The sequence below is a fragment of the Biomphalaria glabrata genome, chromosome 16 (assembly GCF_947242115.1).
Source record: "Biomphalaria glabrata chromosome 16, xgBioGlab47.1, whole genome shotgun sequence".
Lineage (NCBI taxonomy): Eukaryota > Metazoa > Mollusca > Gastropoda > Planorbidae > Biomphalaria > Biomphalaria glabrata.
The window spans coordinates 19,499,662-19,523,177 of NC_074726.1; the positions used below are offsets into that span (position 1 = coordinate 19,499,662).

Genomic DNA, 23,516 nt, shown 5'->3' on the forward strand with positions numbered 1-23,516 from the left:
TATGATTTTAAATCCATTGGAATCGTGGCTAAAAGAGGTGAATATGGATTCATTTTATATTGAGGAACACTTTTTTCATGTGGACTTAAAAAAAAAAAATGTGTATTTTCTTACTTTTTTTTACTTGAAAGTATATGTATTTTTCTTTTTACTGATACTCATTTCAGATAACATTTTAAAAGCTGATTTTTTTTGGTACTAATAGAAAATATATCTGGCCATATTTCTGCCAAGTTTTATCACGATAACTTTATTTCTTCAATTGTTATCGATTATATAAATTTGCACTGCTCCCTATGGGATTTTTTATTTTTTACTTTTTTTGAAAACTAAACTATTTTAAGACTTAAATCTTGCCTAGGCTAGTAGATATAGCAATTATGTATAGGTCTAAAAAGCTTTTAAAGAGTTTAATTTATTTCTTCTATTTTTTTATAATTTTAAAGCGCATTTGAAAAATATTGTTTCAGACAATTTTGATCCCACTTTTTAAATATTTGGTTATTTTCTGCCATCACAAAGCCGCCATTTTGTCCACACCCCTTGACATTTCTTGTAGCTCTAGACCCGATAAATTGTTTAATTTCATCAATATTTACATTCTAAACATGTGAAGTTCATAAATATTTATATAAATGAAATCAGATTTGTGAGCTAGAAATTTACTACGAATACTAGATCTACTATTAAATTTCTTATTTAATAAGTAGATCTATCGTCTACCAACTCAATTCCAACTTTTTAACATTTTGAGCAGGGGGTGTGTCTTGCGGGCTGAGCGAGCTAGACGCTCTCATCTTCATTGTTCCATGTCAACCAATGTTAGGTCAAAACGCCACAAAAAAATCGTAACTTTCTAACTGTTTAACCTACATTCATAATTTATACACCATTGGAAAGTTCTTTCAAAGTATTTTAATGATGTACTAACGAAAAATTGTTTTTTCAAAGATAATTTTGGTAATCATGAAGATGAGCGTAAAAAATTATTGATTCACCGAAAATTAAAAAAAAATTTTTTAAATACAATTAATAAATATAAATAATGTTTTTAAAAGATTTGCTTGTAAAAAAGAGAACTTTTATATTTATATGACATGAACAAAAAGCATTAGCGACGTCAAGGTTGCCCAGCACGCTGCCATTTTGTTTACAATGATGTCATGGAGTTGTTGCCAACTTAGTATTCTGAGATTTTCTTTTTGTTACACTTGCTTAAACCGGTGCTGCACGCTTGTTTTTAGGCATAAATTATATAATTAACTATATAAACTCTTTCCTTTTTCTAACAATTATATTAATAAAGTTGCAATAACACAAATATATGCTCAACTTGTTTTTTTTTTTTTTTGTGTTGATTTGCTTTTTTTTTTTTTTTTTGTTAAGTCTATATAGCCTAGATCTAAATTTTTAGATGAATATTATGTTTTGTTCTGTTGTATTTGAGTCACTGGTAAAATAGTAATCATGTGGCAGTTTCTAATATTTTGGCCAATATAGAGCGTGAAAGGATGACATTGTGACCCGCTTCTATTGAACCACGGATAAAAGAATCGGCCAGGCTATAAGCAATTTAAGAAGAAAGTCAAGCTGTAGTAGGCGTGAAAAAAAAAAAAACGTAGAAGGATATCCAAGTCTAGTAACTAAGTAGGCTAGTAGTCTGTCAACCTGAGAGTTGTTACAAGTCTAGTAACTAAGTAGGCCTGTAGTCGGTCGACCTGAGAGGTGTTACAAGTCTAGTAACTAAGTAGGCTATATAATAGTCTGTCGACCTGAGAGTTGTTAAAAGTCTAGTAACTAACGTAGGCCAGTAGTCGGTCGACCTGAGAGTTAGAAGATTTTAGAAAAGTAGCGATGTAAAGAAAAGTGATTAGGTCACAGTAGAAGTCACGTGAGAAGCAATTATAAAAGTCTGTATGAAGTAATTGACTAGTTTTATGTGTTGAAATTGATGTGCTCGTCTTTAATAGTAGTTAAGTATCTGGACAACAAGCTGCTAAGAACATGTAGATTTCATTTCACATCAAGACATATTTCATTGTATATTTCATAGACAAGATATTTCGGGTGTTCATGGGCGCCCGCAGGATTTTTTGAAGGGGGATCCAAGTTGCCACCTATGGCTCAAAGTCGTAGCTTCAATTTTTTCCCCCCGAGCATATTAAAGAAAAGAACTGGTGTCCCCTCGCCCCCCCCCCCCCCCCCCCCACCTATACGATATTAATTTCACTGTAAATACATGGCGCGTTGGACGTAATCATCTTCTTTTTTGAAGTAACGTCTGTATGATATAAGATAAGTAGATAAATACTTGTTTCATGCTCTTGCATCGTTTTAGGATGTAAACAAAACAGGTTGAACTGAGCATTAGTATTGCTTGACAAGAGAGACGTTAACGAAGAAACTAACGAATCCAGATACGGACTGTAAAGCAGTGTTCTTTAATAATCCCAAAATCCAAACAAATGTTTTTTTGCTTGGTGTGTCTGTCGACTACAAATTATCGGCAGCACTAATTCATTACCTAGTTTGTCTGCCAATAGTCTCGCCTTCCCTGAAGTGTTCCTAACCATGGTCAGTTTGGATTTTGATTATGTAATTAATGTGGACGGGCCTGCAATTGAGAGAGGTTCTAAACAAGGCAAAAAAAAAAAAAAGGGAGGAATGGAGAAAGACGGTTGACAAATCTTGCCTGGTGCCCCAACTGTCCAACAGACTAAGAGATAGGTAAAGGTAAAAAAATTAATGTGACTGCTGGTGTGCTTTTGAGCGGCCACTTATGCTAAGATGGAAAGACTGCAACGTACAACACAGAAACTGGTTCAAGAACTGATGAATAATTGATTATAATTAAAACACACATCAGAAGCACACGAGAAGCAGGCACTGATTACACATAAAGCAGTTTGTCTGGTTTCACTTATAGTAGGCCTAACTATTTTAAAATGCACCAAACATGTTGTTTTGTTTGTTCGTAAAATGTTTTACATGTTTTGGATGTTCATTCAGAGTTGAAGATAATTACTTCCTAGTCCAAACCTCCCGCAGGACGACGGGAGATGGGAGCGTGCAGGGTTTGAACCCTTGACCATCGATAAATCTGAACGACAATCCAGCGCGCAAACCGCACGACCAGGCAGCCATCCAATTCAAAGATCTTCTCAAATTGACAGCTGACTAGAATTTTTCCTCCAAGACAAAAAGAAAATAACATTTTATCATATTCTAGGCCTTTACTAAATATAATGATAGCTATAATTATGTGCAAATGAAAAAAAAATCGTCACGACTACGTGCTATAGAATTTTGAATAGCAAGCCCATAATAAAGCGTGCATGGTCGGACATGAACTACAGATTAGCTTATTCCAGTTTATTACAATTATATAGCTTATCCTCATAAACTTTATTTCCAGTGAAATCACTGCTAAGTTGCTTCGTATCAGAAGTTAATTGATTTGAAGGTGTAAAAAAACATGACAACTCTCTCTCGCGCTTAAAGATTGCACGAAACAGGAAAGGCTCGAAATTAACTATCAAACAATTTACAGCCCAGACACCAAAACATAACATCTGGCATAGGTTTCTGTCACATACTCGTTTGAGATTCAATGTGACATGAAGTGAGTTAATAGTCATTGACTATCTCGTGCCTTATTTACGAAGAAATAATTGGTCTGTATTTGACCACGGGGTGAAAACCTCAGCTGAGAGTAAGGAGATGTATGTATGTATTGTGTAAGAGATACGAGATGTAATATAAATGGGTTCTAAGTGATGTATATCCATGGCTGAAGTTGACAAGTTATTATGCACTATTTTATTATGATTATTAAACGTTTTGTCTGTTGAGACGATGCTTGCTTCTAAATATATGTGTTGTGGTCTAATTACTCAGTGAACATAGTGGCACTACGCAACAACAAAATTGATCAGGATAAAGTTATTTGATATTTGTACAAAAAACATTCTAACAAGGCTAGAAGAGGCCCTAATGCTATACAAATAAACATTCGCGTTATCAGCCAATGTCAAAGATATGACAGTTTCCAAACAGCTTATGGACCTGATGTAATCAGAAGAAAAAGGGAACATTATTGAACCCCAACCCCCCTGGCTACGCCTATGCCTAGTAGCGGCCTTAGGGGTTAGCAAGTGGGACAACCTCCCTGCGATTGGAGATTCCCTTGACACTGTCAGCTTCGAAAACCAGAACAGTTCTCATATATACTCAATATCTTTGGAAATATTTCCAGGCATCTTTATAATACCAAATACTATTTCTATGTAAGCTCTTAACATGACATAAACTTCAGCAGCACGAGGTTTCTGTACATCCCGTTAAGTGTGTGACTTTGTGGTTGGATTTAGCTCTGAGAATGTCCAATGGTAGCACAACGAATAACGTGATACAAGAAAAATTAGAAAAGTAAAACTGATGTAGCGCGCAGTCTTGACAAAAATTCTAGCGATTGTACAGTACCTTTAAGGAAACACCGCATATAATGGGAGAACAGAGAAACAAACGAACAACGGTGATAGCCCAAGTCGACCCAACCATGCAAGTACATCTTCGAAGAATTAAGAACGCCGAGGCTCACGGCCATTACATCGGGCATAGGATTCAAAACGAACATATGAACATTATGGCATCAGAAGTAAAAGGGAACATTATTGATTAAATCAAACTTGCAAAATATTTTCCCATTCTTGACTACACACCTGATGCTAGCCACAAAGAGCTGATGTCCCCTATATTGAGTTTTTTGGACGTATCCTAATGTTGACAACTTAACAGGAAAGGTTTGTCATGGCGCTTCTTGCTGCGCTAGTGAACGCTAGTCAGGACATCGCCGATTGTCGTGTCCAGGGATACAAATACATGGTGTAAACTTGAAGGGAAAGCACCAAGGCGTTCAAGCACACATTATTCTTATTAACAAATGACCTTTTGCGCTCTTCTTGCGGCGGCCATAATCTTAACCTTAAGAGTGTTTAGCAGAAATATTATTATGTAGTTTGTTGATTGTTCATGAACAATGTCTTAATCATTAGTTACGTTGATTAAACTTTAAGGCAAAATCTTTCATAAAGTACATTATGTAATGTAGTCAAACGGACAATAGTACAGTACATACGTAAGGTACTATGTTTTGTAGCAAAAATAAGACCTACAGCATTAGAGGCGCACGAGACATTAGCGTGATGTGGTATGGATATATAGCCTACACTTACGGCTTAGGGCCCCGCGCACTGCTAAGGCCGCCTCTGCCCATGCCTCCTTCAGTGAAGTCCAGTAGGGCGTCGGCGCTGTAGGCGCCATTATCCCGTTGATGGTTAGAAAGGCTCTTCACCCCTGTCCTGTCTGAGGCCTCCAGAGTGTCGAAGTCCGACAGCCATCAACAAATACAAGGCAGGACTATTACAGTAGGCCTACATATGCAAGTATCTTTTTTCCATAAATTGTGAGAAGTCCCCTTCCAGGAGCTTCTTGTAAACCAGAAGACCACGGAAAATCTGTTGTAAGTTATAAAATGGTATCGTTTTAATAATTTACACCTAGGATTAGAGTGGGTTTTATGGCAGTGCGTGGGTCACTGCGGTCGCATAGGTTGCAGTGACCTAAGGCAGGCTCTGAAAAATATCGGCGTATGCTACTCACTGTATAATAAGCTTTTTTTTTTTTTTAAATAAATTAATTACCCTTTTTAACATCGTTTACCGGAATTTCAAAATACAGCAAGAGAAATAAATAAATAGAAATCGCTATATGACAAGCGTGAGAGACATAAAACGCTTGGGCTTGTGATAGCTACATATAAAGAGGCTCGAGGTTCTCAACATCGGACTCAATCAGAGTTGGGCTTACTGAGCAACTAAAAGCATTACTGAAAACATTTCCCCTGGATACCTCCCCCCCCCCACCCCCTATTATATATATAGTGATCCTGAAAACAGATTGGACCATAGTGCTCTGAGCATGCTATAAGCATGAAAAATGCTCTTTATAAAAATAAAAACTATTTAAAATAATATGGAATCTGGTCTAGCAATTCATAAAAGCTATTTTTTTTTAATTTTTAATCCAGATCTTGTAGTATAAAATACAGAGGTAGGTACTTCACAAAAAAAGTATTTACTCAGAGAATGTAATAATTCATAATTCAGTGACAATGAAAAGTAACATCTATTTAGCATACACAAAAAAAATTGATTGCAATAAATCTTTTAAAAAAAAGAACTATTTTATTGTGGTCTAAATTATTTTGTCTAACATTAATACATCTGTAAATAATGGGTCACCGTTTCTCATTTCTAGTTGGCAGCACTTAATAATGCCAAAATTATTTTTGATAAGCAAATCTGGATTTGTTTTTGGCCAGGAAGAGACAACAAGGAATGTCGCGATAAATAATTTTTGACGCTCACATTCATGATTACCATAATTTTTTTATTTCACATTCCTACCTATTTCAATTGGTTCGATCTTGTTGATTCTTTGAGTTTGATTCTTGTTGAATGAAGTTCTAGCTAGATCTAGATAATAGATTGACTGTCGGGTTTTAAAGAGATCTAGATTTCGACTTGATTAACTATATCATAAAAGATCTAGAGTTATTAGTTCTAATTAATTCTAATTGAATAGTTCTTGCAGTATCTAGGTCTAGACTTAGACTAGATTTTATAGATCTAGATTTCACTGTAGTACAGTATTTTTAGCTTGTTTCATACTAGGTTAAAGCATTGGACATGAGCCTCTATGCAGTTCGTAGCAGTTTAAAAAAAATTGTCTGTGGTCTCTTTATGTTTTTACGCGTAAAAGAGACAAAGGGAGGAAAGAGCTCATTATTATTATTGTATGTATGTGTATTATCCTATTGTAGAGCTAACACATAGACCTAGATTAGGCTAGATGTAATTTAAAATTACCTTTAAAAAATAATTTTAAAAAAGCCCAAATGATAAGAAATTAGGATTTTGTCTTATTCAAAGATTTTATTGTAAATTTCTTTTACAGAACATGTCTCAGGTGTTTTCAGTTCCAAGAAGAAGTGAAAAACATATGCAGTACCCGTTACTCACTTACTCACGACTTACTGGTATTCTAAGTCAAGGTCTTACGTATTGAAATAATAAATGATACTTGTATTAATTTTATTGTTACGCTATCAAAATACTATTTACAATGACTCAAGTTAACATAATATTATACTTATGGCCCACCAATAATGTACGCCTCTGTTTTAAACTAATATGAAAATTTAGCCTTACTTATCGTGTAAAAATGGAACAACTATAAGGCTTACTAAGCCTTTTTCATGATCAATAACGAAGTGATTAAATTTCTCAAAATATATTTTGTATTCACAGTTTTGTCCAAATATGTTTGTATAAAGTTGAAATATTACTAATATTTAAAAATTATACTTTCTTCCATTTGTATAGGCTACGTATATAAGCACTAGTTTAACTTTAAACTCTTTTTGTGTGTAACTTTCAATAACACACCATGGCCCAATATATATATATAACTTGTTATTATAGACATTTTATAAAAACAATCATTTGAGGTATGAACAGGTGTTTTATGGGGAATAATTATAACTCTTAAGTCATTGTGGTGGGAAGATGTTGAGGGCTAGCTTGTACCCATGGATCCATGTGTGAGTTGATGGCAGCAACTGAACTGTACTGATCACACTTTCAAGTATTTTGTAGTGGAGAACTGTTAAATTGTATAGTCTAATTCGCAGGCCAGACTTGAGTGTGCTTGTAGTGTGTGTGTGTGTGTTTCTTTGGTGATGGTGAGAAGTTAGCCATTTGTTAGTGTGAATGGTGCAAGATAAGCGGAAGAACATGTCTGCAAACCTCACGCGAAGTTCTGTCTGTCACAACCTCACTAAGTGGTTGACTCCCAGTTCGCCATAGGATTTTCTTGTTTGACACCTGATCTATATATCTATTAATATTAAAAGTTGAGACAAAAAAAGGAGGGTTTCATGACAAAATAAACAATTTATAGTTCGGGAATAAATCAATGGCCATAGCCGTGGGTTATGCTAGTAATTGATTTAAAAATGGGTGGCTTTTTTTCTTTTAATACATTTTAGAAGATATCTTTTTTCAACTTCTTAATGAGAAATCAATTTTAAACATCTTTAGGCACTTTAATAATAATTTTAAAAAATGGAGAAAGCGATGTCATTCATTAGACATTTGTAGAAGCCTTTAAAAAAAAAAAGGGAATTTAATAAGTTATTGCAAATAAAGAACAACGAAGATTAATAGAAATGCTTTAAATTTGATGCTGGAGACTAAGATTTGTGTATCATACGTCACACTTGACAGCACATATAGCAGCCAGCCAGGTGTATGAGAAATGACACTGTTTTTGGTCACATTGTATTATGTTATATTGTTACTCTAATTGAAAGCATTTGTAGGTCCATGTGGTTTATAATTTTTGTAAAAAATGAAATAGATACAAGTATACAAGTGCTCATAAGATAGTATATTGTAGTAATTATTGTGAAACATCCATTTTGAAACAAAACTGCAGCTGTAGAACTTGTCTTAAAGACACAATTTCATAGTAAATAGTTTGAGATGAAAGATAAATTGTATTAATCTAATCAACATTCTTGTTTTATTAATGAATCTTAAGGTTTGTTTTTGTTTCAATTTTTGTAACTCCCATATGTTAAAAAATATTAAATATCAATAAACTTACACATTACATTACAAAGCTTTGTCTAGTACAAAATAAAAAACAAAACTAAAATACAGAATTTTATTTTTTTTTTTCACTTGTGTCAATTTTAAAGCATATCATGACATTATCAAGATATTGCACACAAAAACAATTAACTTCAAGTGAACAATCAAGATGTATAATATTGCTAAGCATTCTGACACAGACAAAATAATGTGGGAATGCTAAAAGCTCAATGAACCCAGCTCTCAAACCATGACAACAGATTATGAATTGTATCAGTGGCAGATACTTTTTGAGTATTGTCCTGAAATCCAATACAATTTGAAGCAAAATTGAACAACAAAAATGTTTTCAAAAGTGGAAAATTACAACTTTTCTCTAAGTGAGCATTTAGTAGCAATGGCTTAATTTATTTATCAATGTAAATGAGCAAGCAAAAGTAGCTTGAGAACAAACATTTTTTTTAATGAACAAAATTTAAGCTCAACATTTGAAATTGAGATACTTTTCAATAAAACAAACAATACAATCTTAACAAATAGATCATATTTAAATTTTAGCCTTTGAATTCAACAGGAATAGCAGTTTCTTTAGGTGCTTCTAAAGCTAATTTGGCTGCTTTGATGCTAAGAACACCTTGTGAGTTCATTGTTGAGGTCACTGACTTTGGATCCACATCCTGAAGAAAAATGTTGAAAACATTTTATTTAACTTTTTTATAAATAGTTACCGTAGTCTACGTTTTTATTTAAATTACTTTATAAAATACAGTTTCTAGTTACTCAAATGAAAAGCTTTCACAAGCCTAAAGAAGTCCTAATTTTTTCTTCAGTTAAGATAAAATACACAAGTTTTTAGAACTTAATTTTTAACTGAAATATCTTTTAAAAGCCTTTGCATATCAGCAGATTTATCTTGGCTAGATTGATAATGTGTTAATACAGCATAAATAATAAAATCTTTGTTTTGTGAATGTGGTGTGATTTCAACTCTGGATAAGCAATGAAATCAGTAAAGCTGGCAAACAACTGCCAGCAATGATGTACAAACATGTATATCTTTACTGGAATCTGCATAATTCAAAATGCAAGGGAAACTTAATGGATCCAAATAAAGACTTCAAAATTACACTTCAACAACAGAAGATATTTGAATATCCTAAAACATTGCTTCTCGTTAGTGAAATATTCAAGCGGGAGGGTAACTTGTTTTTATGTTTGCACATGGTTCTTTTATTGTTCCACTGATAAAGCGTTCATCATAATTTCTAAGCAACAATCTATTAATGGCAGAATGTTAAAGGAGAGACTGCTGGCATTTTATGGGTTTGTGAAAATTGTACAGTGCACAAAAAGAAAATCTTTTACATTACAAGAAACAGGGTAAAACTGACTTCAAATAAACCTTTACCAACAAGGAAGAAGCAAAAAAAAAATAGAAATTCTAATATTGTGTGACTTGTGCAAGTCTATCTCGACTCCACCATATTTAAATTTTGACAATATAATTAACATACTGGTTAGCATATTTTAATTTTAATTAATTTTTTTTTAAAGTTCTAGTTTACTTACTTCAGGTAACTTGTAAACTCTACAAATCTCTCTAGACACAAAGCCATGATTGTCCTGTTTTTCTTCATGCTTTGCAGTAATTTTGACACGATTGTTTTCTGATGTGATTTTGACTTCCTCTGGCTTGAAGTGATGCAAATCTAATCTGATTCTGAATTCTTTATCAGTGTTTTGAACCTAGTAATAAGAAACACATAAATGAGAAAAATTGTTTAAATGCTCAAATATGACAATGTTTTTTCAGGAGCAACATTTTATCTCAATGTAGAACTTTGCAAAAGAAACTTTTAATAATCAAATTCTTTCTAACATATATGAAATAACCCTAACATTAAGTATTTTTCTTAGACAGGTCATGTCCCTAAACGACTCTTGTATGGCCAATTAAGGGAAGGAAAGCGCTCACAAGGAAAACGTTTTAGGGACACCCTCAAAGCTTCTCTGAAAAGTGTTCAGCATAAACACAGCCACCTGGGAGACAGATGCACATGACAGAGGTTCATAGCGTTACGCTGTGAAAACTGGCACAAAAATTGCTGAGGAAAATAGAACAGCGCTGGCAGAAGAAAAGCACCAGAGAAGAAAGCAAGGCCAATGACACTAGCTCTAGCTAGAATAACCTGTCCAGTGTGCAGCTGAACATTCAAGGCTCACATAGGTCTCACCAGCCACATTAAGGCACAAACCCCAGTGCAAAGCAAAGAAATGGTCATCATCGAACCATGATGGATAAGCTATAATCCTAACATAACTAACTAGATCTATAGCTAGAATAATTAAGGGACGAAAAAAGGTATTTGGTCATTGCAATGGCAACATGAACACACACCCTCATCAATTAACTGCTTTATATCTATTTGGGCACAGAAATAAGTAAGCTTTCACCATTAGCCATTGCATTTGTCACATCTTGGCTTAAAGAAACTAGAATTATCTAGATCTAGTTGAGTGTCACATATCATTTGTCAGACATTTTAATTATTTTGTTTCATTTAGTTATTTAAAATGTAGCTTGGGTCGAGGTCGATTTGCAGACCCAGCAGACCTAATTAGCCGGGTTTTTGTCTGGAATTCCAAACCATGCACCCATTGTATGATAGAGAATTTCTGATTGGTTTGAGATGTGAGCTAAAGTTTAAATATCGTGATTTTGATTGGAAGGTGGACAGGAAGAGGTGTAGCTATGCTACGAGCTGAAAAGAAATTTAAATAATTCTCAAGCCGATTCTCATACTATGTAGATCGTTTAAAATCCAGTAGAAATCATTTGAATATTTGTATCTAAGTCACAGTTTATTTATGTAATTTTTGTATATTGCTGTTTCAAGTTTTAAATTAAAAGTTTCTGTATTTGAATTGAGAAGGATTTTTAACTATTCATTTCTAGATTGCATTTAGATCTAAATATAAGAATCCTTAGCTAGTCACAGTAATTCTTCTAGACAACTGACATCTTCTAATCCTCGGCATCACGGTTATCTAAGAGGCAAAAGTTCATTCAAAATCATTACTACTTCAAGAGCTTATTCATCATGACATCTAATGATCTATCATCATCAAAGATCTTCAGTGATCATGATAGAATAGCACCTTTTACTCAAATATTAAAGATCTATAGACTGTACTACATGGCTCCACAAAAGATCGTCAGTGACCATGATATTGAGCTTATATACCAACTACTCTTAACTCTACTTCTAGGATATGGTTCTTATTAGATATCTTAGTTATCTATTATAGATCTAGAATTTTAATCAAAGAATCTAGATCCATAGGCTATAGGTAATATTTAGATTTTAAATAACATATGAATATCATTGAATATGAATATATTATATATTCACTTACTTCAGATTCTTTGTTTATAGCTCCAGATGCATCTCTTAGCCACAATGGGTTGAATTGTGTTCGATATTCCCATGGATTTGTCAGTTCATCAGCAAGACGAAACAAGCCACAGTCATCAAGTCTTGGTGTGATTGAAAACATCATAAATCTTAGCAGTTTTCAGCTAATCCTAACTTTTCTTGTAAAAGTTTTAAGTCAGGTACTAATGATTAGTAACTAATCTATGATCGCCGTCGTATCTTATGGTAGAATCTAATTCGTTGTGTCTTGTGGTTGATTCTGATTGCATTATGATGAGGCATTATGAGGTTTAACTTTTATACCTTGTCGAAAGATCGTTCAAGAAACTACGAGAGAAGCTTTCCGAACGTTCCTGACCAGCCGTGTAGCTAAGCACGCTTTTTAAGTAGATAGGCTCCGCCCATTTTCATAAAAAAATGAGGTTCTCGAGCTTTCGGGAAACAAATTGTCATATTGAGCATATGTTTAAATTATTATTTTTATAATCGCAATCTACTGAATATTTAATCAAGATCTAGATTCTATATTTATCTAGATCTATAATATATCATATTTTATGGACTAGACCAGTTTTAAAATATAATATAGATCTACATTATTTAGATCTATTCTATAGCAGTGCCACTGGTTCTCAGACTAGAGTAACCAGAGTTTTACTAGAGTCCGCAGAAAAAATGAAAATTGTATACAATTATTCAATTAAAATAACTTTTTTTCCACTAAAAGCCATTTATCCGATATATGATTACTTGAATTATAATCAACTCGCCCCTCACTACTGTTTAATATGTAGGCCTATATGACGACCTAAACTAGATCCCAATCACGCAGATTCTTTACTTCCTCTTTGTTCTCATATAATCTATACTAGTCGACCGGTGGCGTAGCATACGCCGCTATTTTGAAGGGCCGGCCTTAGGCCACTGCACCTATATGCGTCCGCAGTGTGGCCCGTTTCATAGGACCCGCGCTAATTCTAGGTGTATAAATTATTAAATTAAACCATTTATAACTTATAATAGATTTCTCGCGGCCTCGTGATTTACCAGGAGCTCCCGGAAATCTCCTGAAATATAGGAAAACGTCCTGGAAATATCCGGAAATAATTAAAATCTTTTGAAAACTCATACAAATCTCCTGAACTACATAGACAAAAATTGTCATTTTGGTGTATCATTCAATATGGAAAACGCTAATCCTACGTGCGATAAAAAAAAAAAAAAACGGCATTATGAAATACCCGTTACCGTAATTGTGGAATCTAGTGAAAGAAGCTTCTCGCGCCTCAAACTAATTAAGAATTACTTGAGGTCAACAATTTAATTCTCGTAGATAGATTAAAACATTTGATAATTCTTGCTATTGAGCGTGATCTATGTAGGAAACAGAATTCTTATAAGATACTGTATGACTTCGCTACACACCACCGCTAGGGTTGTGGCCGCCTGCGTGCAATTGCACAATAAAAACATAACTCTGAAAGCAAGGGAAGTGGCTTACAGACTAATTTACAAAATGACCCTTATAAAGAAGAAGGGTAAGGACAGGGAAGGCCTAAAATACACATGCAAACTATTAAGGATAGATAATAACAAACCAAAGAAACATTTCCTGTAGAAGGCTCTTTTTAATCTTCGAATGTGTGTCCGTTTGTTTTTGGACGCCTTGTTTCCCTCCTAGCCTTAATAGCACTCATCTGTGGTCCGTGTAGTCTCTTGGATGTGTGTAGCTCCAAATAGTTTACAAGTTACTGTGTAGAATCTGTCTATTCTTGTCTCCGCAGGGTATTAGCTATGTTTTAAGGTAGTTTCCCTTTCCTCTGGCCGTAACGCTCTATATGCGTCCACCAAGCGAAAAGTTCCTTTGATTTCTCTTAGGAAATCATAAGTTTCACCCGTTGACCGAGGGAGTGGACCCTGTGTGTTTGTGTATTGCTTGTCTAAATGTGTTTCTATGTAGTTAAGTCTACCCCCCCCCCCCCAAATATTAATTTTTCCTTTATGTGTCTGCTGTGTCTTCGCTCAGAGTTTCGAAAAAGTGTGGTCTCTCTCCTCTACTCAGAGTCGGAGCGTATATGTTAAAAAGTGTGTATATTTTTGTGCTTCTACCTTGACTATAACCACCCTCCCACTATTATCGCTATGTGTGTATGTTACTTTGAATCTATCAGATGTCTGTAAAATGGCTACTCACCGTTTCTTTCTCCCCTAAACTGAAATAACCTCTCCTGAAACCCATGTCTGATGTACTTCGAGTAGATTTATATTTTGAATTTATATTGGTCTCTTGTAGAAAAATAAAATCTGGTCTGTGTGTGTTGGCTAAATGGACTATACATTTATGTTTGTTGTTCAAGCTACGAATGTTTAATGAAAGGACTGTATAATGTCTGCCATGACTGTATATTAATGACTTGATTGTGTGTATGTATTCCTAGCTCTACGTGTGTGTGTATGTCTACTGCTTTGTTGTTTTAAGTTATGTGCTTTGGGGTGGGTCAGGGTCCTCCCCATCGTCGATTACTAAAGGTGTAGGGGAATCTGAGAATTCATCTTTTTTCTTCTCCTCTTTCTACTTCTCCCTCATGATCTTCACCCCTGTCGTAGGACGACCAGGACAAAGACAGAGTTCTCTTTCTGTTTTTATTGGAGAGCTAGGCTCCGATCTTGCTTGTTCACATGTTTTCTTTTTTGTGCGTGTATTACTTCCTATGATGTTTAATCTTTCTACAACTTTTCTGGGAGAAGGGGTAGATGGGGTGGTTTTCCCACTGCTACTGGAAGACTCCTTTGTTGTATCTTTTTTCCTGTTTTTTTTACAATTTCGAAACCATTCCTCTCCACCAATTCCTCGCTCCGGTTCTGCATTCCCACACCGTCTCCCATGTTTTCATTTTTGTGCGTGTATTACTTCCCTAACCCTCCCGCTGCGTAAGTTTCCTTCTGAGACTCTTGGAGTTTTTCATTATTCCTATTGCTCTTTTTGATAGCCCTCTTCGGAAATTGATTAGACCAGTGGTCCTCATGTTGACAAAACCAAAATTGTTGCCTTCTTCCAGGGGTTGTGACCAGAACCTTAATTATTGGTCCTTGGATCGCTCTCATACTTGAGTTGGACATAATGTGGCGGCTCGACCCCTTTTCGTGGTTTTAACCACGCCACCCATTTATCCGTATTGCCCAATCTCACCTCTAATTTGGAACCTTCCTCAGCAAAAGATTGAAAAATCTGAACGCCATCGAGGCTCTGACTGCTCCCTGTCCGGACAATTTTAGTAGCAAAGTGCCTGGTGGGTGGACCAAACCACCCTCCAGATCCTTGCGTTCAATCAAGCGTGTCTTTATAGATATGATTTTAAAAAAATAAAAATAAACGGAGTCAACACACAAAAACCAAGGAAAATGAAACAAAACACAGTAAATACAAAGAAAATCACAAAATCCAAAGTAAGAAGAGAACGTCCCTGATTTAAACAGTAACAATATATTTCTAATTGCAACATTCGATATAATCTCAATAAACACTCCTTCAACAAAATGTTTAATTACATTAGGCATTTATGTAGCTTTTTCATTTAGGGGCAAATTTCGACTATATATTATTATTATTATTAGATGTAAATCTACTCAATATAGATTAGAGTCTGAATTAGGGGCAGGCCTACTTTAGATATAAGCAGACATTAATAAGATAGCCGCTGCTGGCCCTTTTAATTTCCTCTCCTCTTATACATTAAGCTTTTCCATTAATTATTAAATCTATATTAATACAGTACTAAATCTGTATTAATACAGTACTAAATCTATATTATTACAGTACTAAATCTATATTATTACAGTACCGGCTAAAGCCTACATAATTATCATTGTTAAGTTATGACCAGGAGAAAAAAAACAATACTTGACACTAGGAAAATTGATGTAATGAGTTTCCAAGAAAATATGGAATTACTGCATTATTTAAAGCATATGTTAAAAAATGTGGAGGCTATAGTGATGGAGATGATTGGCAATTTTAATTCTGGGATCTTTAGGACACCACTGAGTTGACCCAGGTCTAATGGGTACCTGACATTAGTTGGGTAAAGTAAAGGCAGTTGGTTGCTGTGCTGGCCACTTGACACTCTCATTAACCGTGGCCCACAGAAACAGATTTATTTTAACATCAGACCATCAAGAGTCAACTATATCATATTCAGAAAATGGAATTGAATGAAACTGCAATTAGACAAAGAAAAAAATGGGTTACAGCAAGTTTCATCCAAAGTGAAAAGCAGAGAGTCAAATATCCAAGCTTAAGTGAAAACTAGAATGAAAGCAGAGAGGGTCAAATATCCAAACTTAAGTGAAAACTAGAATGAAATTCAAGAGGGTCAAATATCCAAACTTAAGTGAAAACTAGAATGGAAGCAGAGAAATTGAAATTCAAGAGAGTCAAATATCCAAACTTAAATGGAAACTAGAATGAAAGCAAAGAGAGTCAAATATCCAAACGTTAATAAAAATTCTTAAAATCTGATCTACATAATTTTGTTTCCAAAAAGGATGCACTCTAAATGCTGACATTGGAATAGGTGACATTTCTTTCAAGTTTCAATTTACCTCTAGATGTTACTGCCATATTATGCACAAACAATACTACAATATCGAATTTTGAAAAGTAGATGCAGTTTATCATGAATGAATATATTTTCCAAGGTTAGCAGAAAAGGACTCCGGAAGATCATGTCAAAGTATGGATGTCCACAAAATTCATTTCCATGGTGAGACTATTTCACAAAGGTTCATGTCCAAGAAAGTGGAGAACCATCAGAGCTCTTCAAAGAATCAATAGGCTAAAACAAGGCTGTGTCTTAGCGCCCACACCGTTCAGTTTTCAGAATGTCTATTATATTTTCAATTTCCCAATATTTTTAGCTACTGAACAGTTTTAGGACAATTGCCATCGCATTTTAAATTTTATATAGGTTTAAATTTTTTTTTTTTTTTTTAATTTAAAATAAATAAGGTCTTAAATTTGTATTGTGTACACTATCATCCACTTGTGATATAAACTAAAATACACAAAAATGTATAATTTAAACAAATTGTGTTTAAACTGTATACATTAAAAATAAAATAGATAAAATAACAAAGCAAAATCATATGCAAGCAAATGTTTATTAACAAAAATGAGCCATTTATTAAAGCGATGCTTTTTGCATTACATTGTAGAAATGTACAATTTCCATGTACATACAGTAAAAAAATATACAAAAAAATTAACAAATAACATAAGCTCTAACAAGTAAATAATATGCAAATGGTTGAAAGAAAAACAGCTTCAACCCTTAAATTCAACAGGGATCGCAGTTTCTTTAGGTGCTTCTATAGCTAATTTGGTTGCCCTGATATTGAGAACACCTTGTGAAGTCATTGTTGATGTTACAGACTTTGCATCCACGTCCTGAAAAAGAAAAATAGGGTTTGGTCAAAACAAACTGCAATTTTATGCAATTCAATGCAAAGTATAAAAGATATATATTAATATATATAATATATAGGCTACACACACATATATATATATATATATACACATCACAGTGTTTTAAGTGATCAACTTTAATAATTATAGCTTTTATATACTTTCATGCTTAGAGCGCTGTGACCCAATCTCATTTGTGGACCAGTGGGAGGGAGGGGGGGGTATCTTGGAGAAGGTTTTCCGTGCAACCTTTAGGCACTCAGTAAACACAACTCTGCTTGAGTCGGGTCTCACTTTAGAGTAACTAGAACTGAATACTTAGATCAATAGAGCCTTTTGTCAAGCTTTAATATAGACCTTGAGCACATAATATACAAGAACTAATAATTGGGGAGACATTGCAATTAGTTTAACTGATTTAAGTTCTAAACCATATCATCAACCCAGATGTGTACAAAAGGTTATAAAAAAACACATACAAACTTAACCCTCCACCTACTTACTTCTGGTAACTTGTAAACTCTACAAATCTCTCTAGACACAAAGCCATGATTGTCCTGTTTTTCTTCATGCTTTGCAGTAATTTTGACACGGTTGTTCTCTGATGTGATTTTGACTTCCTCTGGCTTGAAGTGATGCAAATCTAATCTGATTCTAAATTCTTTATCAGTGTTTTGAACCTGAAGATTAGACAAAAATAGAAAACATTAAAATTTATTATAAGACCAAAATTTACTTTTCTAAAGTAGATTAAGCATATTGAAATAAACATAAAAAGCTATAAGTAATATTTTCAGTTTTTAATTATCTTAAAATCTCAAAAATGATATAGAGATTTGAATTAAAAAATTATTTTTTTTTTGCACTGGCACTGGTGTAATTTCACAGTCACTAAATCTAAGTAGAGAAGGGGTATATGGAACTAGAAATAGTAAGAGAATCAAATACTTTTTATCAACTCACAATTTAAGTTCATATCAGTATCAGGTGTAAAAAGAATAAGTAAACGTACTTTAAAAAATCACAACAGAATACTCATGAACATCCCTAACCCATCCCTCTGATGACTCACACAGATTTCTTATGCATAGGATACACTACAAGAACATTATTAGTAGATCTATCTTTTTATCTATAGTCCAAGGAATTTAAATTAGACACATGAAGACTAATTACAGAGCTTGTAATGTGTAGACACTTGGCTTTTAGAATACAGATTACAGAGATCTTATTCTAAATCTAGTTCTTTCTAGAGTCTAGTTAACTCTAGTTACTGTTCTAAAATGAATTGTGACATACTCTTACTTATACAAGAATATTGTTACTATTTATAATCTATAGATCTAGGTCTAAACTAAATATTATTCTGCATAGATCTAGACTCTAGACTTAGATCTAGTTTTGTAAATAAACTAAAGATCTATAGTTATAGTCAAATCATTAAAAGTGATAGATTAGTCATCATTAGAAGATAAGAACTTACTTCAGATTCTCGGCTGGCAGCTGCAGTCGCCTCTCTCAGCCACAAAGGTGTTCTGAAGTCCCATGGATTTGCCATTTCATCGGCTAAACGAATTAAGCCACAGTCATCAATTCTTGGTGTAATAGCGAACATGGTTGCAGAGGAAACTGACAATGATAATCACCTCGAACAATTGCTAAGATCGAACTCGATATCTTGGTCTTGGGGTCTCAGTACTGTCAGTCTGAACTGTGGGTGAGCACGGACGCTTGACTTGTGAAGATTTATCCAAACGTTTTCAGCAATAGGTCTATGTGTCAATCTGATCGGGGTGTGGTGCGTGGTCATCTTTTATATTCTACTCATAGACTTTTCAATAAGCGACGAGAAAATAAAATAGTCCTTGACGCTTGGCCTTGATCCCTCAAAATATTCCCAGCCAGCCAGTTATGTTGACCAGCACGATGTAAACACATTTAGCTCCGCCCACTTTACTGAAAAACATGTACTTCTAGAGATTTCGAGAAACAAACCCGTTTTTTTTCCCCTTAGAAGTGTGTACATGAACAAGTAAACAAGTTTACTGTAAACTTCTAATGCTATTTTGTCTGTATTTATGTATATATCCATAAAAATGAGAAATATCTAAAATTATATATAAAGATTTATTTATTTATAAAGGTGATTTAGGCTAGATCTAGATTCTATATTCTAGATCTAGTCTAGATTACCCATAGGCATAGGCATAACGAAGTTGATTTATTCTGGTAAAACTTTTTAAAAATTTTGATTATAAGTACAACATATCGCCTTTTAATATTATAATACATATATTAGCGTATCAAATTTTTAACTTAATTAAACGGTTAACTTGAAATCTGTCTATAAGGCAAGCTCCCCCCCCCCCCCAAATTCAACATAAGCCAGTGTTTTACAGTAATATTGAAGTATTGTTTTGATAACGAATTCACCAATACTGCATCCAAATTATTGACGCGACACATTTAGATTTAAAAAAGGGGGGTGTGTGCGACTATTCTGGGGACAGAGGGGTTACTATAACTAGATATTACCCCCTTCCCTCTCGTGGAGCACGATTAACCTGCTTGGGGGTAGGGTAGTATATATGATTTTAATTTCTTTTGATAAATGTCCGAATGATTCTTATTCTAAATAACTTGTTTTTAGATTACAAATATTGGATAATAGTAGGCCAAGAGCTACTACACACCGAATACGCCCGTAAATTTATTCCCAGGCTTTATATGGTTTATCATGGCGGGAACATCCTTTCCATTTCTTTTTTATTTTAATTAAATAAATGGGCCACATTTTAACGATCACCATTTTTTTTATAACAATAAGAACAAAATAAGCTATAAATAATAATAATACAAAAAAAAAATAACAATAACACAACTAACAAACATATCCTTGCGTGTCATAAGCAGATATCAAGGTCACGTGACATCATTATTGTAATGCGTATCACAGGTCGATATAAACAGAATTCAGTAAGATTTTCTTGTCTGTATGCATAGAGAATGCATACGATAGGCTACCTGTGAATAGCTATTAGATAGGCCTATAAAAATTTACCTACTGAAAAACAAGTCTGCTTGTGTAAAAAAAAAATGCATTATATGTAAGCCCTATGCTACTGGTCAGTTTTTCTTACACAACTAATTATGAAATCTCGTGGCTTTTTTTTATTTTTAAACTGAACCCAAGTGAAAAGTGGACAATTACGTCATCCATGTCTGCTCCAAGCAGGTCACGACCTGCTGCTTCCAAGTTTGCAGGACAGTGATATAAACACCAGTGTGTTTCAACCTGACTGTCGCCCTGTATAGAAAAGTGTGCTTGTGGACAAGCCCAAACAATGTTTACTAAAGACATTTTAAGACGACACATTTTGATAAGCTTACTATCGGACAACACAATTTTTAGTAATGGTCGCGCTACACTTTCGGTTGCAAAAAATGTGTATCAACACGAGTCACGAGACACTTATCAACCCTTGTTTCTGTGTACTATTGCACTTTTATCCAGCCATTGACCCAGCAATAGCTTTGCCCTAAGACCAATCGATCACAACTCTTCTTTTTGTATTCGTCTGTTGTATGAAGTATGGTTGTACACAGTATGTCTACAATGGTTGTTCACAGTATGGACTAAGTAGTCAATGGCTGTACACAGTTTTACTTTACATACAATGGCTGTACACAGTTTTACTTTACATACAATAGCTGTACACAGTTTTACTTTACATACAATGGCTGTACACAGTAGGCCTATTACTTTACATACAATGGCTGTACATAGTGTATCTTGGAACTCATAGTAATGTAGCATCCTCAAAAAAAAAATTACCCTGTTTAAAAAAAAAAAAAACGTATTACAGGGGGAATCTATTTTCAATATTTTTTGTTTGTTTTGTTTTAGTGCCGGATTTTGTATTGTGTATGCCTTGTAAGAATGATCTTTTATGGAAGCCCCCCCCCAACCCCCCACCTCCACGACGTATGTATGTGCATGTATCTTCTTACAATCATGCAAAGTCGGAGGTCGGCAAGTATTTTAACTTGGCGGGTCACACATTTGTTTAAAGACCCAATGACGGGTGGCAGTTAAAAAAATTGGTACAATGCTACAGAAGATAAGTAGAATAGTACATGCAGTCTTTGAATATTTAATTATTCAGCTGTTGTACATTCTATAGATATTTCTGTAAATTAAATTTTAAAAAGAAATATCAACAGATTCTGTAACTCTCTATATATTCTAATAGATATTAATGTTAATTTGATTTCTGCGAGTTTATTTTATTTGCATTCTTTAAACGTGATCTTGAAAATGTTGCAAGATTGAATTGTTGATGTCTAGTCTCATAGGAGAACATGGAGTACAGCTTATTCTTGCGGAAATCTAATCTTGAAAATGTTCCTTTACATTTGTATGATCTGCAAGAATCATTCACGCTGCTAACGTCTTCTTCAGCAGTGAAAATATATCGCTTGATGGTCTTCCATGAAGTGTCTGCAGCTTTGTTCATTTGCAGCCCAATGATTTTATTTGTATCCTGGATGTCAGCTGACAATGGATTCTTCTAGCTTCATAAGCATGAAAGTTCTCAAAATGAGATGAGAATCCATTTGGCAGTTTTTGTACAGCATCAAAGAAATTAGGCATGGGTCACATGACGTCAGAAAACTCACTGGTAAAACTTTAAATAAGATACATGAAGATGTACTTACTCACGTTTCATTTAGTACCAACATTAGATAAATAATCATTGTTAAAAACAGTAAACATAGACAGACCTACTTGGACATTCGGCAGCAGTGGTGTGAAAATATTTTTTTTTTGGCTATGCTAGGCAGGCTTCATGGATATCTTCAAAAATTGTCATTGTTATGTGTAGAAAGACATGTTTTAATTTGATTCTCATTTTTATAGTTGACCTAACTCTCTTTAGCAATATTTTTTTCATTTTTTTAGAATGTTCTACATACTGCGCAGTGGCGTGCGGTTCTTGTACAGAGGACTAGGTTGGTCCCGTATGAGTCTGAAGAAATCTCCCTTTTTTGACAATACTTTAAAGCATTTTAGAAAGAATGAAAAATGAAAATGAAAACTTTATTGCAGCCTAGCGGAAAACTCAAATTCTAAATTCAACTTTCTCTTCCGATTTCTTGACTTGGTAGATTGGAGACTCTGCGTCCACAAGCGGTTCCCGAGAGTGCATTAGGAGAGTGTCATAATCATGTTGTCAGCGTGTACCTAGTTAATAAGTGCAACATTTCTAATAAAAAACGACCCAAACTAGTGGTTGCATAGTCACAATCTCTAAACTAAGTATGTTAGTGCATTTACTTGTCGATTAGTCAGTATACACTAAACATCTACGGGAAAAGATCTGTTTATAAATGTTGATGAAACATTTAGAGACATGAATTTGGCGGTTGCATGACAAATCATTCACAGGCAAATCGTTCACCGTCAAACACAATTTAGACTTACACACAATAACTTAAATAATTGCAGACTTTCTGAAAGTTTTTTCCAAGATAGGTCATATTTCTGTGGGATCTATCTGAAAGTGTTAATAATAGGCCGCTTCTGTCTCTGAAATACTCGGTACAATTTTCGTACAAGTTTACAATTGTCACTGCTGCATCCCTTTTTCTAACCAGCTCGCGTCATCCAATTGTTAAGTCGCATGCGTAATTCTTTCAGGAGCAGAAGAGACTTCAAGAGGACTGACAATTATGTGCCTCAATAAGCAAAACTGCTACATGGAATATTGGCGGAATGTTGTATATCAGTGATGCCCAAAATACGGCCCGCGGGCCAGATCCGGCCCGCAAAGTGTTTCCATCCGGCCCCTCGAAACGACGGCACAAAGTGTAGGAAATCCCCTCTCCAAAGGGTTG

At 34.4% G+C, this 23,516-nt stretch overlaps 3 protein-coding genes and 1 long non-coding RNA gene across 5 annotated transcripts in view; 1 reads left to right on the forward strand and 3 right to left on the reverse strand.

The window, feature by feature from the left end:
• The window catches only part of LOC106070250 (pre-mRNA-splicing factor CWC25 homolog), a 23,923-nt gene extending 17,168 nt beyond the window's left edge, over nt 1–6,755 (reverse strand). Inside the window, exon 1 of the mRNA XM_013230099.2 lies at nt 6,468–6,755. The gene's annotated coding sequence lies outside the window, so the exon portion shown is untranslated. The remainder of the gene's footprint in view (nt 1–6,467) is intronic.
• Nucleotides 6,756–6,775: 20 nt separating this feature from the next.
• Nucleotides 6,776–8,788, forward strand: LOC129923322 (uncharacterized). 2 transcript variants are annotated; one of them, XR_008775254.1, is made up of 2 exons: nt 6,776–6,860; nt 7,018–8,788. It is a non-coding gene; the product is annotated as an uncharacterized LOC129923322 (long non-coding RNA). The 2 variants fall into 2 exon arrangements; XR_008775255.1 differs by having other exon boundaries at nt 6,814–6,856.
• On the reverse strand, nt 8,777–12,558 carry LOC106070252 (heat shock protein Hsp-12.2-like). The gene is made up of 3 exons (XM_013230100.2): nt 12,135–12,558; nt 10,287–10,463; nt 8,777–9,394 (listed from the first exon to the last, which is right to left on the reverse strand). The coding sequence occupies exons 1-3, from the start codon at nt 12,276–12,278 to the stop codon at nt 9,272–9,274; spliced, it is 444 nt and encodes a 147-aa protein (XP_013085554.2). The 5' UTR covers nt 12,279–12,558; the 3' UTR covers nt 8,777–9,271.
• Nucleotides 12,559–17,298: 4,740 nt separating this feature from the next.
• LOC106076654 (alpha-crystallin B chain-like) lies at nt 17,299–19,537 on the reverse strand. Its single transcript, XM_013237473.2, has 3 exons — nt 19,102–19,537; nt 18,122–18,298; nt 17,299–17,600 (listed from the first exon to the last, which is right to left on the reverse strand). The coding sequence occupies exons 1-3, from the start codon at nt 19,231–19,233 to the stop codon at nt 17,478–17,480; spliced, it is 432 nt and encodes a 143-aa protein (XP_013092927.1). The 5' UTR covers nt 19,234–19,537; the 3' UTR covers nt 17,299–17,477.
• Nucleotides 19,538–23,516: the final 3,979 nt, after the last annotated feature.